The sequence below is a fragment of the Protobothrops mucrosquamatus genome, unplaced genomic scaffold (genome assembly GCF_001527695.2).
Source record: "Protobothrops mucrosquamatus isolate PMUCROS unplaced genomic scaffold, P.Mucros_1.0 scaffold1344, whole genome shotgun sequence".
NCBI lineage: Eukaryota > Metazoa > Chordata > Lepidosauria > Squamata > Viperidae > Protobothrops > Protobothrops mucrosquamatus.
This window is the reverse complement of record NW_015387540.1, coordinates 1-21551: the sequence shown is the minus strand read 5'-3', so window position 1 is coordinate 21551 and position 21551 is coordinate 1. Positions and strand designations below refer to the sequence as shown.

The following is a 21551-nucleotide window of genomic DNA, read 5'->3' as shown; positions in this document are numbered from 1 at the left end:
CTTTTTGTTTGGAGTTCTTTTTTTGCGTCTCTCTCTTCTGCAGCCGTTGTAAAAGGTAACTTCGCGCGCTTAAAGAAGGGAAAAGGCAAAAGAGCATTGGCGAGAGTGGGTCTTCCTTGGCTTTTTGCCCCTCTGTCTGCACGGGAACCCCTGTAGGTACTTCCCCCAACCCTCCGTCGCTCTTGGCGGGGTCCGAGCTCTTTCGCGTTTGCAAAACATACTAGGCGGCGAGCCATTTCCAGCCCCGTCCCCTTCCAGATTGTTGGTAGGGATTACAAGGGAGGGAGATATTGGCTGGGAATGATGGAGCTTGGGAGGGAGATATTGGCTGGGAATGATGGAGCTTGGGAGGGAGATATTGGCTCCCAGGGAGATATTGGCTGGGAATGATGGAGCTTGGGAGGGAGATATTGGCTCCCAGGGAGATATTGGCTGGGAATGATGGAGCTTGGGAGGGAGATATTGGCTGGGAATGATGGAGCTTGTCCAGGGAGATATTGGCTGGGAATGATGGAGCTCGTCCCACGTTTTGTTGCGGTCCGTCTTCCCCACCGCTCATTTTTCTTGTGGCGTCTTCGAAGATCGCGGCTGCATTTCTACCTTTCTGGCAATGCGGTTGCTTATTTTATTTTTCAAAAGCGAGGCTCCGCTGGTTTCGCTTCCTTCCGGCAAGCGGTTGGTTGCTGCGTTTGTTGCTCTTCTTAAAAAGCGGGGCGAGCTGCAGCTTGGAAGTTTTCATGGGAGATCAAGAGGAGGGACCGGGAAAGGAAGGGGTGGGGGGAAGACCGCGAGCGAAACAAATACGCCCCGATCCTATGCAAGTTTCCCTGCGTGGATTTTGCAAGTTGTGCAACGAACGTGCTTGCAGTGGAAAAGTGACAGGCCGCCGTGTGGATCGAGGAGAGGCAGAACGTTTGATTTGTAACTGAAACAACGGAAAGTGCTTGACAGTTTTGCTGCTGCCTTAACCATTCTTTTCCTTCATTCCTCTTGGCCTTTCTTCATATTTGTAAATTGAGAAGTGGTTAAAATTATAGTTATGAAGTAGCGAGGAATGGGGTTAAATGAATAGTTCTAGACATGTTTATAAAGAGAAGGAGGGAGAATTTGCTGGTGGGAGGAAAACACTTGCCTCCTAATTTGGAAATTCTACCCGAAAGAGACCTAGATTCAAATTCCTCTTAAATGATCTTGGCTCATTTACAACTCAGTCACTAGTCTAACCTATTTTGCCGGATTCTTGTTGTGAGGGAAAGAATTACTTTGTTTTTAGGGAAATGCAGGGAAATAATCCTGTGTACTGTTTAAGCCAGTGAAAGAAAATGTGGGATATTTATTCTATTTAGTGTTATGAAACTCCCAGGAGATTAGTGGTGACATATTGCATATCACTTTTACCCCACTGATTTTCACCTCTCAAAAGAACCCTATGATGTAGTCTCAGTGAAAAATATTCATATTTTTCTGATATGCTGATTTTTGCAATTTTAACTCTGCATTCCCAAACCACATAACCTGTTTTCTTTTTAGACCAAAAAATGCACATGGCATTGCTCAAGTGCTAAAACAGATGAGGACTATTATTCCTATATGGGGGTGGGTGGGTTCAAAATTGAAAGTGGGAGCAGCTTGACACCACCCTGTGAATACAAGACAGAATCCAAATGCAGTCTGAATTTCTGAACACTATACTACACTTTCTCTCAAATTTGTCTTCTTTAAAATGTTCTATTTTAGCAAATTGACTTTACTGTTGAAAACAGTAGAGCAGTTTTTGCTCCATAGGCCCTCAGTAGTTTTCTTTCTCAGAGGTTGAAGCATAAAAGTTAAGGGGAGAGGGGGAGAAGAACAGATCTGAAAGATGTGAAGGAAAGGAGGTCAATTTGTCTCCTGGGGTAACATATTTGATTGCAGTTGAGTTGCCTAGGGATAAGTGTGCATCTTAATTGAGATGAAAAGAGGCATTAGTACTTTCTTTTACTCTTGGGAATTTGGTACAATTTTTCTTTGATTTTGTTCTTTGCTGCCTACATATTTGGGGGGGGGGTTAAAATTATGAGAAGGATTATGTGCTATAACAACAATTATAGCTATAATTATAGCTACTAGCTACTAACAATTAGCTACTACATTTGGGCTACAAAATCCTGACCACCACTAGTGCAGCAGAGAAGAATAACTCAAGAGTCTTGATATAGTGATGGTCCAAAGCAATGTTTCTCAGCCGTAGCAACTTGAAGATGTGTGGACTTTAACTCCCAGAATTTCCTAATTGAAATCCACACATCTCCAAGATGCCAAGGTTGAGAATTAGTGTGGACTTTTGCAATCCAGGTAGAGTGCTGAGAATAATGAAGAACAGGAGGGGATGTGGAGAATGGCAGCAGCATGGCTTATGATTAAGCAAGGGAAACCCTCCTGTACATGCATGTCATATGACTTGCTGAACATTGGAAACATTTCCCAGGAGAACAGTTGTGTTGTAAGAGTAGAAATGCAGGCTGAGGCATGATAGAAATATAATTAGAGTATTAATGATGTAAATGTTGATAAACAATTGCTAGCGAACAAACTTCTGACTTCATTTGCCTATGGCAATGAGCAGGGAGGGAGGTTTTTTAACTGTATAAGGAGCTAAGAAGTGAAAGATAGGCACAAGGTCAGACCTTCTGCTATTTGGGTTTTTTCCCATCAGCAGGCAAATCTGCAGAGTGGCTGATGCTGTATAAATAGAGTTGTTGCTTTTGCTGCTGGGGGTGGTACTTGACTCCGTTCCAGACCAGCCGTGTCTTGGCTGGGATATGTACTGTATTCTGCCTTGCCCAAAAGCTCTACTGTTTCCAGCCAAGATGCATTTTGTTCATGATGCTCTGATGGGAGTATCTCATGAATCTGTCAGCAGGCTAGAAATTGAGCTCACATGCCAGTGGCAGTTGCAAGGTGACCCTGCAATGTAACTCAGTGCAAGAGCATTGGGTATTAGTCCCCAATGCCTTCTGACAGAAAAAAGAAATGAAGAAAAATAAATCCTCCAATCAAGCTTAGATCCTGATAAATGTAGACAAATATTGGTTTGTTATGCTAGTTTCTTGGTGATTGTACTGAAGTAGTTTGCCATTATTTTTGTTTCTGTTGTTACTATTGTTTATTTACCAAAAAGGAAGGCACTGAGACAATATTTGAAGTAGTCACTCAGGTCTTGCAAAGATGTGCTTGCCTTGGTATTTCAAAAAAAGTTACTTCATTGGCTCTATCACATTTTTTAAATCATGTCTTTCAAATTATTTGCATAGTCTGAAGTTGTATGGGTTATTTTTCCTTCAAGTCAGTATTGACTCTTGGTGACTGTCTGGACTAGTCCCTACACTTTTCTGGGCAAGATTTCGGTAATGGTGTATCATTACTTGCTCCTTAGGGCTGAGAGTCAGTAACTGGTCCAAAGTTGCTCAGCTAGCTTCTTGCCTAAGGCAAGTCTAGAACTTATGGTCTCCCAGTTTCTAGTCTGATACCTTAACCATGACACCAAAATGGCTCTTCACAGACTTAGTAGCTACTAGACAATCCATGCCCTGCTGTGTCATTGTTTCAGAGATATTTTCTTACCTAAACAGAGAAACCGAATGACTAGAGGTGAGCAAAAAAGCAGTGGGAATGGGAGCAATTTCTGATTTCCTGCTGGCTTTCCTAGTGAATCTCCTTGTGGGAAGTTGTCAGAGAGCATCAGAAAACTTCCTCCCTCCCTCCCTCCCTCCCTCCCTCCTTTCCCTCCCAAGGATTTTTGCCAGGTCCCCCATTTATTTTGCTTGCAAGAGGCTTACAGAGAGAAAGTCAATGGGAAAACCAACAGGAAGTTGCAAGTCCAGCAGGCTAGTAAGTGGCTGTTGCAAGGTGTAGGAATGAGTGAGGGTGTGTGGGAGGGTGAGGGGCTGCAGGTAAGGAATTATATATGAAAGTGTGTGAGAGGTGTCATGCAGATTAGGAACTTATGTGGGTGTGCACCAGAGATGCCACGCTGGTCAGCAAGGGTGCATGGGTGGATAGGGTAGATTGGGAAAGGTACCTATGCAATTGTGCATTGGGGTCATGGGAGTGTGTAAGAAATGCCCCGTGAATCAAGAAGGGTGCAGTGTTTGAGCGTGTGCATGTGTCATGAAGCATGTAAGGGGATAACCATGTGTGAGAGGTGCCTCAGCAATCAGGCATAGTGTGTGGGGCTATGGCATGGGTTGCGAAGGTTGCCTGGGGGGTGCCTGGAGACGACAAAAGGGTTAGGGTTAGGGTTGGGAAGGTGTGTGGGCTATGGGGGTGCCCAAGAGGTGCTGCATGGATCTCGGAACACACAGCGGGTGATGCAGGTTGAAGAAGACACGCAGGGGGATGGCACAGGTTGAGCCTGCAGGACGGTAGCATGTGCTAGGAAGGGTATATGGAGCCCTTCCTTTCCACAGATAAGTGTCTGCTGCTGGGTGGGGGAGTGAGGAATTGCAAGACTGGCTGGGAAACTGTCACATGATGTTGAAAATGAAAGTCATGTGACCACAGTTGCAGCTCAGTAGCAGCCAGTAGCACTGAAGCAGCCACAATTTCCCCAAATTTCATTCCCTCAAAACACATAGGTCGCAGATATTGGACACTTTCTGTAAGTTAGCCTATTTGAGGTAAGTTGGCTCAAAAAATGTTGCCTTATGACTCACCAATTTGCCTAGTTAAATGTCAAGAGTTTTAGTAATATATAGATTAGTTACTTCAAATAAAGGGAACTTCCCTACCTAAGAGCAATATACATTAGAATAATGGTACACTTTGAAACAGGTTACTGGGATTCTTGGAACTGAGTTTTGCTAAGGATTCAGAAGTCCAGATCAGAAAAGTGGAACATGAGCAATAACAAGATTCCAGTTCCTAGTTCATTTAGGTAGCCTTTATAGAGAAATTGGCTTGACCAATAGGAGAAAGAATGCTAGCCTTTGTAAACTTTTCTTCTGGACTCAGTAAAACTGTTCAATCATAAACCATCTTCAGAATACTTATATCTAATGTAAGTCCTGATGTTTTCTTCTTTGTGTTGCTTCCTCTAAGAATCTTGACACAAGGGTGGTGGCAGCTCTTTTTTGGTCATGTCTCGACGAAGCCAACGCATTAGTGGGACTTACCGCAATTATCAAAGTGAGGATAATGGCAACAATAGGATCAGTGGAGGAAGTTCTCTGTTAAGTGGACCTCAGCCTCTCTTTATAGAGAATTCAAACAGGTAAGTCAGAATGAAGGAAGAGGGAGATTCCCTCATCTATGCTGTGTATCAGTTACAGGATTTCTTCATCTTTTGAGTGATAAATTAATTCATTATTGTTGCTTTACATAATTTGAATATGATTGTTTACCCCAATTATCTCCAACTTGTTATCCATTATCAATGTCAGATACAATTCCCATAATTATTAGTACTATAATTCAAAATATTTAAAATTCAATAGAATAGAGAAGGGTCTGTGGCATGAAGTGGAAATAGGAAGAGCTATTTTGCACTGTAGTATATTCATAGTTGTCTCAGTATTAATATAGAACTCAATTAAGCTCAGATTGAATTCACAAATTTAATTTTAATAGGCTTTGATTTTTGTATTTATACAATTCTGTCTCACTCTTTATAAAGAGATTTTCCTGTACAGTACTGAAGATTTATCTTGTGTTAATTGTAGCTGTTATGATCGGATTGTGAAGTAGCAGCAAGGACGAATCTGGCTCTAACTAGAACAAAGTGCATCATTAAAGATTGCACCAAGTAGCTTCTCAATTTGCTTTGTCCCTTTTATATTTACAAATAATGGGTGTTTTAAGACTTTTCAAGATTTTTTTTTTTTTTACGTCTGGCACTTCGTAACCCATTTCAGTACAGTAGTCATAGTACAACAAATTGCCAGTATGTAATTGACTTTAATCTGCAAGTTTCTTTTTTAAATCAGTTTTCTCCAATCTGGTTGGATGGTATACCATTCCTTAATTTCCATTTAATTCAATCTGTAGTTGGTCTGCCTGGAATTGTGGGAGTTGTAGCCAGCACTCCTGTAGTCATCAGAATAGAGAAGGCTGCATTAGAGCAGCTGGAAAGCTCCCATTCCCATTAGATACTTTGATTCTTTAAAAAGAGAAAGGAAAAAGAAATATATAAACATTGTAAATGTTACAGCAGGGGACTTAAATTAATCATCATTGCTGATACCACAAGAATTGATTATTATACATTATGGCCCCTTGTTCATGCCACTATGTCCTATTTGAAATAGCAATGGGAATTGTAAATGGAGAAAAATATTTTCTCATGAAAATGTTACATTATTTGTAGAGAGTGCAGGCAATTTCTTTGTCATAGTCTAGAATTTTCTTGCTGGGAACAACTAATGACAAAAGAAAACCATAAATAAATGTTTGGTTGTATAAATAGAGCTGTAGATAGAGGCACAGAAGAGAGTTGGTGCCATGGGGAGAAGCCAAATTTGGTCTCATAGGGCTAGTTTTAGTACAAAAATGCACAAATACTTGCTTTTCTTACAAGTAGCCATAATGAAACATGGGGGGGGGAGAGGCTCAATCCTTCCCACCCCTCCATCAGTTGGGAATTGTAATTGCTTCTTAGGAGAAACTGGAAAATAAGCAGCCTGTGAACCTCTTGTCACCCTTCAAAACCCATTTTTGCAGCCCCACTAATGTTCAGAATAGCCCTGAAAAAATTCTGAGCTGCAATTTTTGGGAGAGAGGTCTCGCGTAGAGTGACCTTAAAAAAGGACTCTAGGAAACCTAGTGCATCATTAAAAATAATACAGCACTCTCCCCTAAAAAAATGAGAAGAGGGATCAAAGATTTTGACTTTGTCCAGCCTAGTAACATCACTGCCTGCACACTGCTGCAGTACTTATAGGTGGAAAAATATTCACTTTTAAAAACTAATTTGTAGGAGGAAAAATATTGCTATCTCTGGAGCAAATCGTATCTGACTTTTGAACAATCAACCAAGAGAGCATTGCCCCCACAGCCTTCTTTCAGGCTTCTGTTTACCACTAATGGCAAGATTTCCCTTTGATCTGATTTGCCAGAGTTGTACTTAACCTTTTCAGCTCTGTTTCTTGCTTCCTCATAAACAGCTGCTAACCACATTGGAAATCAATAGTTGCTGCAGAATAAGCAGGCAGGAAAAAGAGTAGACTGAGTATTCTCTCTGTTGGTACATTGTCTCCGCTTGGTTAAAGAAGTGTGGGTGGATGAAAAGGATGTTACCACCTGTCTGTATTACTCCCACTTCCTCCATACCCATGAACTTTAAAGAAAAATGTTATACACAGAAAAAGCTGCTTGTGTTATTTTATTCTCTCCTTGGAGTGTGGTAGAAAATTCACCCCAAAAATGCCAATGTTTGGAGAGCATCCAAATGATTGTTTTATTAATTCCAAAGCTAGCAGGTTACAATGAGTCATTGGTCTCTTGCAAAGAGCAGGAGCTACAACATTATATAAATCTTATGTAGAATGTTGCTCAAATACTGCGTATGCAGCTACATAGCAGAAAACTCCGAATACAAAATAATGGCTTTACAATTAATAAGGAAACAAGATAACCACAAAAGGGAACCCAGTATACTACTGTTTATGGAATGTGAAATCATTAAAGATGCATTCCTAGAAAGAAATATTGTGTAGTATTTTTGGTGTATGACTTGAACCAAGGCTTTGGTTGCGATCCTAACAGGCAACCCTGCATTCACGGCCAAAAATAAGGGGGCACAACAGCTTATATCCTTGTGTTCTGCCCCCAGTCGAGTGAATAGTGTTATAAATTAATCACTGGCAGACACATATTACCACAGTTCAAATCATTATAAAAGCATGAACACCTCACTGGCTATTTCTTGAGCTCCTAGCTATAATATAGAGCAGTGTTTCCTAAACTGGGATCTTCTTGTTGGGAATTTTGGTCTCAGCATATTTGAAGGGACCCAGTTGGGAAATTTGCTGTAAAGTGTTCATGGACAGGAAATGGCCTCACTTGCCCAACCTATTACAGTTGTTCTGTTCCATAAATGAAGTTGCATGTGGCTATGTGGAAACCCACCCACCCCCAATATGTAGTTTGGGTGAACTGACAGAGAGTACTACAACCCTGGAATTAAACAAGGCAAAATACAAAGCAGGCTAAAAGGAAATTATGTTAGAACTCATTAGGTAAAGAAAGATGTAGTTGTTACATCACTGTAACCTTTTCCAATCCAGCCTCATCCACATGCAATGGGATGGCAATTTCCAGAAATCCAAATTATATTTGAGCCTTGTACCACAAGATATTTTCTCCACTTGTTTAGAGTGATCAAGTTCCAACTTAAAATATCTTAGGAGAAGATGGCTTTTCTTTCTTCTTATCTCCTTCCCATTCAATTCTACTCTTAGGGGTGTGGATTCTATTAAGTGGTAGGAGTTTATTAGTGCTATTTCTAAATAGGAGCACTTATGCATGTGTACAAATGCATATGCATTTGCCCATTCTTCATCTAACATGTACTATCTTATCAATATGCCGTTTCTGGTTTCTTTTCCTGCAGCCGAACTCTGAGAAGGAAACCAAGCAGCGTGAAACGTATCTCTCCTGCACCTAGCCTAGGGATCAGTTCTACTCCCCACACTACCTCCTACTACAGTGAGTCTGTAATTAGTGAGTCTTATCTGACTGATGACAAAGGATTTTCTCTTAAAACTAGTGCGGCCTTTGATGAGCCATTGGAAAGCAGTTCTTATTGGAGTAAGTATTTCTCTGAAATGTTCTGTAGCTTGCATGTCCTAAAATATATGTAGGATACTTACTTGGGAGAAATTAATATAAGTTGCAAAGCAACAAATTGGGAACTCAAAGCCCTTCAGATGTTTTTGAATTAGACTAGCAATTCCAGTTGGGGCTGATGAGAATTGGCATCTGCAACATCTGTAGGACCACATAAGCTTTTCATTCTTATTGACTCTAGTCATTGTACAAATCTGTTGTACAACTGTTTTTCACCTGTTGTCCAATCTTTCAATTAACTCTGGTCTGTAGTTGGCATAATTCATATCCAAGTCAGAATATTCTTCTGCATCATCTGGCCTACATGGGACTTGGACCAACTATTTCCAATTTGATGCTCTTGGAAGACAACATTTGGAGTAAATCTGTTGGCCTTTGAGATCTCTCAGGGTCCTTTGTTGTGATTTACACTATTTATCCAGGAGATTTGAGAGAGTTCATTCATTATTTATTTCTTGTATGCTGGCAATATACTTCTGACATTGTATCATTTTTTTCCAATTGGATATCAGCCAAATCATGTGGGAATACTAGTTCTGGCTGATGAAAGTTGAAGTACAGCAATACCTGAAAGGCCCTGTATGGTTTTCTCTGGATTAATCAGTGGGATTTTGAATGCCAGACAGTATTAAAGCCAACTGAGGGAGAATTGGGTTGGGACATGTGCTGAAAATCCAGCAAAAGAAAGACTGTTCAGGGGATGCTGATTGGTGGAAATTCTCAAATATCCACCCAATTAATATAAAATATTGTAGCTCTTGAAGATGATATAATCCATCACCTGTATCATTAACAACAGTTATTAAACATTGACATGGAGGGGAGGGTAGAATTCCAAAAATATACTCAAGGCACAAGGGCATTAATCTTAAACTCTCCTGCAATTTTCACTAAATGATATGCTTCATTTGAGCTTGTCTAAGGTCGATGGTATCTAGTTTCATACAAGCTTTTGCTGGGAAATGTATAAAAAAATGAGTTTATTTTTAAAATAAATTTTGTAATGTCAGGTGAGGATCTTTCATTGAGAAGGAGAAGAGGTACGGGAGGCATCGAGTCCAGTAAGAAAATCAATGGATTAGGAGATAGGAAGACATACGACATCTATGGTTCTTCATCTGGTTATTCCTCTGAGGATGACTATGCAGGTATCAGGAAATGCTATTTGCCTAAGCAATCAGACGGGACTCCTGGAGGAAAAATTTGGGGATAGAATTCGTTAACATCATTTACAGCTAAAAATGGTAGCCATCAGCTAACAAAAGGCCTGAGGAACTCCTTGAACTGCCCGTATTGAAGTTTGCCTGAAAGCTGTGCATACTTAAAACCTGATTTTTGGTTCCACCGCAGGTCCTTGTTACTCCATTCATCACTCAGGAAATTGCTTGTCTGATAGTTTTTTTAAAAAAAAAATAAGGAAGTTATATATTCATTTTTAGTTTGTTTTTTAAAAAACAACTGTTGTAAAACTGACCTGCAGACTGGTAATCCAGAGACAGTAGTCAATACTTACCATCTCCATACAGTTGGCAAAGAATAAGTTTAATTTATACAGGGGAAAGATTAACAACCATGGCTACAACCTGCTTTCATATGTCAGACTAACTCAGCCTCCAAAACAGTACAGAGTTAATCCTCCCTGTGAACCTTGAAGTGTGGCATGACTGATTGTTTCAATAGTACCTCTCCACTGCATTTCTGTTCCCTTATTTGGTTTCTTAATAGGCAGTAGGAATGCTCTGTTGCTGCTGTGATTGATTGATTGAATTTATATAGTTGCCCATCTCGTGTATGTGACTTTTACTTACAAAAACCAATGTTCCATTACACACTTGGTTTTGAGGTGTGGCATCACAGCAGGTAGACCAGTCAACTCACTGACTTACTAATCCAAAGCTGATGTGCCAAATGCAACACTTTATGTTTGATTCTGGAGATTAATGTGCACACAGCAGACCGGAAGGGAAGGGAAGGGAGGGGAGGGGAGGGGAGGGGAAGGAAGAAAGGAAAGAAGGAAGGAAGGAAGGAAGAAAGAAAGAAAGAAAGAAAGAAAGAAAGAAAGAAAGAAAGAAAGAAAGATCACATGAAGCCCTCTAATACTAAATTATGCAGTTTCATTTTTATTTAAGCCTCCAGAAACTTTGGGTAGTCAAAATATGTGCGTGTGGCAGTGTGATGAGTGGTCAACTGTCCAATGAAATTTAACACTGCAGACTTCAGGACTTCAGTATGAGCAAAGAAATCAGGGCCAAAGAAAAGGGGTGTGGCCCCACAGGAAACTGCTAGAAGCAACTGAAGATATAAGATTCTTACCACAGGATCCAATCTGGGTCAGTCATCAGGACCAGAGTTTAGCTTTCGGACTTGTGCTGGAATCCATCCTCAGGGAACTAGCAGAGTGTGTGCTTTGGGCTACTCTGTGTGTGGTACTTATATGGTGCATATATATATTTATATTTACACCACACACAGAATAGCCCAAAGCACACACTCTGCTAGGGAGAAGTTCCCTGAGGATGGATTCCAGCATGAGTTTGAAAGCTCGGAAGGCTAAATCTCTGCTCCTAGTGACTGATCCAGATCGGATCCTGCAACATTATCCTGGGCCACGTATATTCACCTTCGTTCTTGCCACAGACCATGGAATATGCATCAGCTGTGCCCTCTATTAACTGCATGCAATGCCTTGAGGTGAATTGTGGGGGAAATCACTACTTTAAGAGCACCTTAACTTGTTGTTAGGCTTAACGTAAGGTGGATGTTGAAACAGAAGTTGTAAGATATAGACATATCCCTAGAAATGGTTCGTGGGCCATTATCATACTGGGGCAAACAGATGTGTGGAAGTGTTCAGAGAAAGGGGAAAAAATGATGACTTGTTAGCTGACTATCTTCTGCTTCATGCAGGTGGTTCTTCCATGGACCAGAATACATCCAGTTTGGGGTTCAAGAGTGTCTTTTCCAAAGTAGGCTCCATTCTTTGGCTGGTGCTTACAGCCCCAGGTAAACGGAAAAGAGTTGTTAGAAATTTGATTACAGTAGTTATTACACAAGTTAACAAAGGAAGCTATATAACAGAGTTTATGTCTCTGTATTGCATTTTCAGTACTAAGTTATCTGATATGGACTTCTTCAAAATAATGCTGAAAATGTTCATTTGGAGGGGATATAGAGATAACCAGAGGCTTAGAATCAAGTACCTGTAAAAATTCTAATCCTTCAGATTCATTCTTTGAAATTAATTTGTCCAAGAATGCAGTTCAACTTGGAAAATTTTTATTTAATGTTTTGAATAATTTATAAACTGTCCAGAGTCATTGGGAGTCAAGGGGCATATACAGTATGTGTAATTAATATCTTGTGGTTTTTTTAAAATCACCTTTTCTGCTATTGAATGTGCAAGTATGGCTTCTGAGAAATTGTGCTGTAGAGGAAGAGAAGAGATGGAAAGAAAGCTGAGCTGTTGCTCTTTTAAAAGCTGTTCTGGGTTTTTTGCAGGACGGTTCTTTGGCTTGTTATACTGGTGGATTGGGACCATGTGGTATCGTCTAACAACCACAGCCTCTCTCCTGGATGTCTTCATTTTAACACGGTTAGTGGGAATAGAATTTGAAATATAAAGAAATGTGGCTAACTTTGATTCCTGGATGGACTGGAAAAGTAGCTGAAAAAGAGGGAAATAGAAGAAATTCCTGCAGGTGCAAAGCTTGGTGTATCCCCAAATTCACCAGCATTTTAGAATGTGTGTGTGTTTTTCTGTTACAGCCCTGTTTCACTTAATAACTGTCTTACCAACTAGATGCTTATCATATGCAAACCAACAGCAGATGCTTAAGAGCTATGGGATGGACTTAAAAGTTTGAAGTGGCTCAATTCTACTGTGGTTGATGATTGGGCTAAAACATTTTGCTAAATAATTTTTCACCATTCAATTAAACCATGATTGGCTGGATTAATATAATACTGAATCATATTCCATGTAGCGATAGTTTACAAACCATAGCTGAGTTTACCCAACACACTTTAAGTCAAAACAACACAAACAGACTATAGTTACTTAAACGCATTGCACATTGGTTTAGCAGATATAATCTGTGGCTTACAACTTAGTATATTATATGTATGGTTAAGTAAACAACACTGTACAATATGTGAACCAGATCTATCTGTTTTGATTACTTTCCAGTATTAACTGCAGCACTTATATTTGATATGACTTCATCATGCCAATAATATGAAGTTGGGGTGTAAACCTCACTTCATTGTGGTTCACTTCACATGTTCTATTTTTATAGGCAAGCTGAGGTGCACTACTCTGCTTATAATGCGTGATTTTGCCTTGTGTTAACAGTTTGTTCTCTCTCTCCTGTTGTTTGGTGCCCAGGAGCTATCCAGTGTTGAAGAAGATACTGTTGTTTATGCTTCTGCTTTTGCTCCTGAGCTCTGTTGGTTATGGTGAGTTTCAAGTTTGCCTTTGTCTGTCCTTTTTCTGTACCTCTTAGAACAGGAGTCCCGAACCATCGGTCTGTGGACCGATACCAGTTCGTGGCATGCCAGCAACTGGTCTGCACAAACAAGCAAAGTCCTATCCATGGGATGCAGGCAGCATGCAAAACCACGCACTCTCCGATCCGCAGAAAAACCTTTCTCCATGGGACCGGTCCCTGGTGCCCAAAAGGTTGGGGACCTCTGTCTTAGAAAGTATGAGATGACATCACCTTGAAAGTAGTATTCTTGTAGATCTTACGTTTCATCATGTGATTCTTTCTGCAGACTTTTGCCTTACATTATGCAACTGTTGAGGAAGGAAGGAAAAATGTGGGAAGGGAAACAGCTTTTTTCTAACGTACTCCTATTTTTTTCTTTTAAAAATTGCTTGCTCTATAAAAAAAAATTGTACCACTCAAGCAGTGAATGAGATACAACTGTTTTATTGGTTCAGATTGGAATCGAGTAAGTTCAAAACCTTGCCAGTCTTGGAGATAAAAAGCGTAGAGATTCTTGGCTTAGCTTCAGAAACATGGTTAACAATGTTGTAACTAATGCTATTCTGCAACAATACGAATCAAATATCGGGGTCTGATAATATCTTCATTCTATCAAGTATTAAAGCTGACTTTTAAAAGACTAGCCCTTTTTAAAAAAAAGTTGTTGGCGTCTTCTTTGAGAGAGACATGTGGGAATGAGTCTGAGGATCCAACGGAGAAAATATTGTGGAAGGAATCTGGGCCAATTTCTTAAGAATTATAGGGCTTTGGTATTTCCAGATACAACTGGAAGCTGAACTCAGAAGGACTGAATTCTGCTTTTCCTCCCAGAGTGGTTGGTGCTATCACTATTGAAGGTATCTCTTTTTTAGGAGTGCTATACTATGGCTACTTCCTTCTATGTTGTATCTCCTTTCCAATTGCAGTCACAGCTCCATTTGATCAGATAATATCTACAATAACTCTTGAGGAGCTACATCTAATGTCTAGAATCACTTTCCTTGGAAGACCAGAAAAGTATAAATATAATTTTAAAAATGGCTTTGAAGAATTACATTCATATAGCAGTGTTTCTTAACCTGCAGGGACTTCAACTCCCAGAATTCCCTAGCCAGCATGTATGGTATATCAGCAGTATGATAGTAAAAGGAGCTTTATGTTGTTGCTGGTGACAGGATTAGTTATTTCAGTATCTGATCTTTTTCTAATTATTCTCTTCTAGAAATATATCCGTGTTATACCTTTCTGAAGGCATGGTCCTAAAATCAGCTTATGTTTGAACAAACAAGAACTTGAAAAATACAGAGTGTAACACTGAACTATACAATTATGAGATCAATAACTTGAGTTTCATTGAATACAGTCTGCCAGCCCTCATCCAACCTGTTTGGAATCTTCTGGAATATACTCTGCAATTATCATTTTTTTACTTGATGTTTTTTTCTAATTATTTTAGGTGCCTGGTATTTTTATCCCTTTGGGCTCCAACCTCCTATGTTTCCTTGGGGAACAGTGAAATTATTTCCTTCTGGCACAAAGAAGGACCATGAAATGGGAGAGACTGCTATATTTTCTGAGGTGTGTATTATATGGATTTAGAGGAGTGTTTGTAGAGAATAGTCATGTTAGATATCAACTATTGCAAAATTCTCACATTTGCTGAAGATGGACAGTGTTTTAAGAGGAATCAGAAAGATTTCTCCATCTAAGTCATAATTGTAACATAGACACTTAACCAGCTTAGTTATTTTGGTATATTCTTTCAGACTGAAAGGTGATGTGTAATGGTTAAAAAAAATAACTTAGGAGACCCCAAGTTTGAATATTGTTTTTGCCATGGTCTTAGCCAAAGAATATAATCTGAACTTCAAATCCTTCTATTTACAATTTATAATATTGATTTGATCTACAAGGATATCCCACAAATTTTAACTATTTAATGCACCTTCAATAAGCAATAACAATGTGCAGTATGATATCAATATCAAACAAGAATATGTATAAATCAGTGAGATTATATGTATAAATCTGGAGATTGTTAAACTATGGATGAGAACAGCATTTTATTCTTTTTTTCTCTTGATTAAAAGGCCCAGCAACAGATTTTGTCTCAGCTCCAGGCTCTGGAAAGACGTTTTGAGACCCTGGAAACTGCAGCTTCTATAGTAGAATTCCAAAAAAGAAAGAACACAGAAGGTGCCACTCTGTCACATGAGAATACCCTGGTGCTTTTGAATGAGATGATGACTCAGCAAGAGTCAGCCATGAGAGAGAAGCTTCACTCAGACATAGATCTTCATCTCCAGGTCAGAGAACAAGGAGGCCAGTTAGGTCTAAAGGGAAGGTGCACTGTAAAAACTTGAATTATTGTGAAACATAGCCACTAATTTCTCAAAGAATGTTAAGCTCCAATCTCAAAATATGTATTGGAACCCTAACTAGAAGCTCATCAGACATTGCAGTTCTACTCTACCATAATTTAAACAGACTTTTGGTAGCTTACCATAGTGCAAATGTTCAACCATTAAACCAGGAGGCTGCTCTAGGGTCTGTGCAATATGGAGATGGGGCTCATAGTCTGAGGCGCCAAAACTTCAGGTTTAGCCTATTCCTGGTTTAGCCTAAACCTCTAGAGAGTCTAGTCTTACTGGGTGGGTAACTAGCATTTGCTAGCTCCTTCTCAAATGCAACAATAATCTATTTTTGATAACCTGTATCTAAAAAGTGTGCATATCAGGAAGTTGTCCTATAAGTCATTTAGGAATATGAATTGGTGCAAAACTAGCTAAAAGATCAATCACTCATCCCCCCCGCTTTCTTGTTTTTTTTACTGTTTTTTGTTTTACTTCATTTTGGCTTTTAATCATCTGCCTAAGATTTCTAAGAGTCTTGAAAACTCATAACTGATACAAAATCTTACCTGTGCTGACTGGTGTTTCTCCCACAGCAGGTGGAGACCCGGATGCTTGAGAAGACAGCTCAGTGGGAAAGGTAATTCGAGCACCATGAGCAAATCATGTTCCTATTTCTGGTGAAAAGGAACAAAGTAGTCATGGATGTTCTTATACCTTGCAGGAATTGATATTCTATAAAAGCATTTTTAGCACTCATAAAATTCAGTACATTTCTACACAAACCATTATTTTAGGATAATGATTATTAGATGATTATTTTAACGGAGGTCTGACTTAACTTTTCTGCCTGTGCAGTTACCATTCCTCAGATCATTTCAAGAAGGCACAGTAAGCAGGAACATTTTATCACATCTGTGCAGGGTACTTTTGTTTCTGTGCTATGTTTACTAAGCAGTGTTGTAAGAATATACATGCAATAAAATAGTACATGGAAATTTAGAATTCTTTTTTAAAAGGGAGTATGTCCTCCAATTCTTTGCAAAAGAAATATGTTCATAGCCAAATATTTTAGTAAATTGGGGATTGCTCATATTTTGTATCTATGTACTTAAGATAATGCATCTCTGTACATTGCTGAATTACAGGGTTGTTAACCATCCAAGCAGTGCTCCTGGGAGTTGGGGTTCAACAGCCTATGGAAGATGTAGATTGCCTATCCACAAAAAGCTAGATACCATTTATATGCATTTATTTAAAACATTTTTGCTTTGCTGTTTCAATAAACAAGAGCACCCAGGACAGCTGACATAAAATTCATTAACAGAACTGAAATTGGGTATTTCAAACAGCTGTCTTGCTATGATATGCAATTGTCCAAGGATTCCATTTACTGTGTAGGATATTATTATTACAGATTAAATGCACAGTTTGGAAAACTGTTGATAATTTGAGGATTAAGAGGTTTAAAAGTTGATACTCTTAAACTAGCTTTTGATAAACACAACTGAAAAAAGTGGATAAATACCTTTTATTTGCATTGGATTATAAGTAGCACCTCAGCATTTGTTCTGTTTTTTCCTCTTTCAAAGCTCCACAAAAGAAGGCCTAATGAATACTTTGCGAAAGGAAATGGATAAGTCGAAGGAACATCTATCAAATCTGAAAAAAGAACTTGTGACTTTGGGTTCTGATCAGAAGGCCTTGTCAAGACAAGTGAAATCTCTTCCAGGGCAGATCAAGGAAATGCGAGAAGATGTGAGTTTCCTAATATGTTTCCCACTTTTAAATCAATTTGTTTCAAAGATTCTTCCACTTGTGGTCCTGCCCCCTCTATGCCCGCCTCATTTCTCTGTACTCTCTGGTAATTTAAGATGCCATTCCATCTCCGTTAGTATAAACTGAACAGGCCATGCCCACATTTTATAGATCAGCCGGGTCTTCAACAGTATTACAGAAAAGGCAAGAAATTCCTCAGGTAAATTTAGGAAACTTTCTAGAGTGCCTGGGTTTTAAGACCATTTTAACTAAATCTGCAGTGAGTTACAGTAGCCATCACTGTAAAAATTATCAAAAAATCCATTCATGACAACATCCCCAGTCAACAAAGACATTTCCTACAGATGATGAGACTAAACATATTTCAGAAGGTATCAGATTAAGGAGGATCTGTTCTTTTTAAAAAAAAAACCACAATAATTCAGAGATTCTTCTGAAATGGACAATACACTTGCTATCTCATTTGATAGAAAACCAGACATGATACAAAGAGTGGGGATGGAGGAATAAGCTGTTCATCAAATCTGTTCTTCTCTTAATGATTTAGATGGAAATTCAGTTTCCGACATGGTTTAGCCAATTCCTGTCCCGATCTAGAGAGGATAAAACTGGAAAACCTTTTGTCCAGCATGAAGAATTACAGGAGCAACTACGCACATTGGAGCGCAAGATCCTTGCCAAGATCTTGAAGGACCAAGAATTGTCTGTGCAGGATGTTGGGGTCACCCTTCACAAAGAAGGAATTACAGGAGTAACTGAAGAGGTATGAGGATGTTTTTCCCAGTGGGCCCAAGATATTCATCATTGAATATCTACTGAATAAAGGGATGTTGTTTATACAAGATATTCTTGTATATGTGCAAATCTAGATTGTAAAACCTCTGTGATTTACATGTATATTTATTGCACTGTTTTGTATCTGAATGGCTAGTGTCCATATCAGAGCACGCACAGTCCTATCGTGTGCGACAACCCAGGAGCAGACACAGCCAACAGTGGTTTGTAACAAATGGTGGCTTATCTACAATATCTACAATGCTATACAAGTATCACTAGGAACAATATACATACACGTGCTACGAGCAGAATCCAACAAACAGCAAATACAGCAGGAAAGGGAAAAGAAAGAAAAAGACACACTAGCAGAGCCTCCCCTTTTTTACACAGGCTCCTAAAGAGACAACAGCCAAAGACCCTGCTGACTCATTCCTATCATTGCATCAGCTGGTCAGCTCTTAAATCATCACCTTGACACTCCTCCCATTTAAAGCTGAACAGCTGTTAACCCAAATGCTTTTACATACTCTTGATGCTTGCCTGCGTTTAAAGGCTTAGTTAACATATCAGCTATATTGTCAGTGGAACAATGCTGTAACTTTATCAGTTTATCCTTTACAGACTCCCTGACGTTACAATATTTTATATCTACATGTTTACTTCTGCTTCCGATACGTTCTCCCGTTGCCATTTTTTATACATGCAACATTGTCTTCAAATACTGGTACAGCTCCTTGTACATCGACATGTACATTCCTTCGCAATTGAACAGACCAGGTTATCTCAGAATATGCCTCGGACAATGCTATGAATTCAGCTTCAGCAGTTGACAGTGCTACTGAAGGTTGTTTTCTGGATTTCCATCCAATTACAGTGCCGGCAAACAATATCACAAACACTGAGTTTGATTTTCTGTCCTGCATATGATTTGCCCAGTCACTATCTATATAGCATTGTAATGATAAGTCACCAGATGGCCTTATCCTCAATCCTAGGTCCATTGTTCCTTTTAAATACCTTAATATTCTTTTAATCCCCGGCCAGTGTTGTTGTTTGGGTGCTGAAGTGTGCCGACTCAAAATGCTAACCGCACTGGTTATAGCTGGCCTTGACCACTGGATAAATACAATAAGCTACCTATAGCTGATTGGTACACTTCTTGGATACATTCTGAGTCATTTTCTGTTTCTACATCATTCTGGAAGCTTGGTGTCATAGGAGTTAATACACTGTTACATCCTAGCATATCATACTTTTCTAACAGCCGTTTTATTTTCTTTGTTTGGCTTAGCACGTATCCTCCACACCTAGGTAATTCCTTATTTTTCCTAGGCTTTTTAATTGGAACTTCTTTTCCAGTAGCCTGGCAAAGGAGTAAGCCTGGGAGCAATTCTTAGCAATAAAACAAAGATCATCAACAAAAGCTAACAGCAAATACTCTGCACCCTTATACTCTGCAGTGTATAAACATGGATCTGCCTTGCTGCTTCTAAATCCTAACCTTCTGAGAGCAGCATCTAAGCACTGGTTCCAGTTTCTTGCTGACTGTTTCAACCCATATATGGCTTTATTTAATTTATATACATATCCAGGGTGCTTAGTTTCATAACCTGGGGCTTGTGCCATACTTATGTCTTCTTCTAACTCTGCATTTAAATATGCAGTGGTGATATCAAAATGATATATGGTATAACCGTGCAGCTGCTAAAGTCAATGCTAGCCTTATGGTCTCACCTCTTACTGCTGGTGCAAACACTTAGTCATAATGAACATTTTCTCTCTGCGTAAATCCCTGCGCAACTAACCGTGCCTTGTGCTGCGGTTCATTGTTGTGTAAAACCTTTTTTTTTATATACCCATTTACACCCCACAGCCTTTTCTCCTTCTGGTAATCTCATGGGGGTAAAAACCTGATGCACATTCATAGACTCCATTTCTCTGTCCATAGCTTCCTTCCATTTGTCCTGTTCTGCCTTAGGCAACGGCAACACCTCTTGGTAATTACGGAATTCACACCTAACGTTACACACTCTAACCCCACTTGCAGAGAACCGATCAGGAGGTACACCTTTATTGCTACATTCAGACCTCCTCAGTATCGTCTGTTCCTGTGATTCTGTGACCTCTCTCTTTATCTCAGGTCTATCCTATTCTGTTTCTAACCTGCTGTCCTGTTCCCCCTTCATTGGGCTTTGTGTAGCTTCTCCTTCCTGAGAACTAGTGCTACATGTTGGCATGAACACCTCAGTGTTAGTATCCACCCTGTCCCAATTATTCTGTTCTGCAAAACTAGCGGACTATGAAATTACTACCTTTTTTGTTCCATCTGTGAATCTATAACCTTTGGAATCTGGCTCATATCCAACAAACCTAAGTTTCTTGAACTTTTTCTGTCCCTTTCTTCTGGTGCCTTTGGGAATATGCACCCAGGCATAACTGCCACGTGTTCTTAGGTGAGCTAATGAAGGTTTCTTACCATATAACAGATAATATGGAGTTTCATTTATGCAACACTCCATACCCTGTCTATCAAATAGTTGGCTGTTTTCATGGCTTCCCCCCAGTACAATCTACTCATTCCTGCATCTGCTAGCAGTGAGTTTGCAATATGGTTTGCAAATATGCCATTCCTTCTTTTAGCCACTCCATTTTCTGCTGGTGAGTACAGATTTGCACGTCTATGCCTTATGCCTAAGTTCCTTAGCCATCTTTGGAAATTGTCAGACATGAACTCTGTTCCCCTGTCTGTTTGCAGCTGGCATACTTTACGGCATATCTTCGCTCTACAAAGTTCACCCATTGCCTGAACTGTTGTAATACTTCTGTCTTGCTTTTTAACAGATAGCAAAACCTGTATCTAGTATAATCATCCACTATGGCTAGTGCATACCTAGCTCCTCCTAGAGAGGGCACCATAGGGCCAATTAAATCAGCATGCACTAACTGCAAAACTCTGTTTGTTTGCCTTGAGCTTTTCTTACTCACAGGATACACCCTGGACATTTGACTCTTTACAAACAGCACAATCTATGTAAGTATTGCATTTCTTAATGTTTAGTCCCTCAGCTAGGTCTGGCATCTTTTGCAGCACTCTGAAACTTGCATGACCTAACCTCCTGTGTAGTAAATGTACACAATTATCATGCTTGGGAGTGTTTGTAAGTGTTCGTGCACAACCATTCTTTTGCTTCCCTAATATGTATAAATTATCCTGCTTAACATCTCGGGCACCACCTTTCCTGATGGTGTATTGTGCTTTAGCAAACAGTATTTCATACCCCTTATTATCCAAACTTGAAATGCTTAACAAATTATGATCTATGTCTGGTACATA

The 21551-nt window shown here is 39.5% G+C and overlaps 1 protein-coding gene across 1 annotated transcript; it reads left to right on the top strand.

Annotated features, from left to right (window-relative positions):
- Nucleotides 1–18470, top strand: SUN2 (Sad1 and UNC84 domain containing 2). The gene is made up of 12 exons (XM_015821546.1): nt 1–55; nt 5080–5251; nt 8588–8784; nt 9834–9971; nt 11731–11826; nt 12322–12415; nt 13208–13278; nt 14767–14888; nt 15401–15616; nt 16258–16301; nt 17254–17419; nt 17988–18470. Exons 2-12 carry the CDS (start codon nt 5118–5120, stop codon nt 18207–18209), a joined length of 1500 nt encoding a protein of 499 aa, XP_015677032.1. The 5' UTR covers nt 1–55; nt 5080–5117; the 3' UTR covers nt 18210–18470.
- The last annotated feature ends 3081 nt before the right edge of the window (nt 18471–21551 follow it).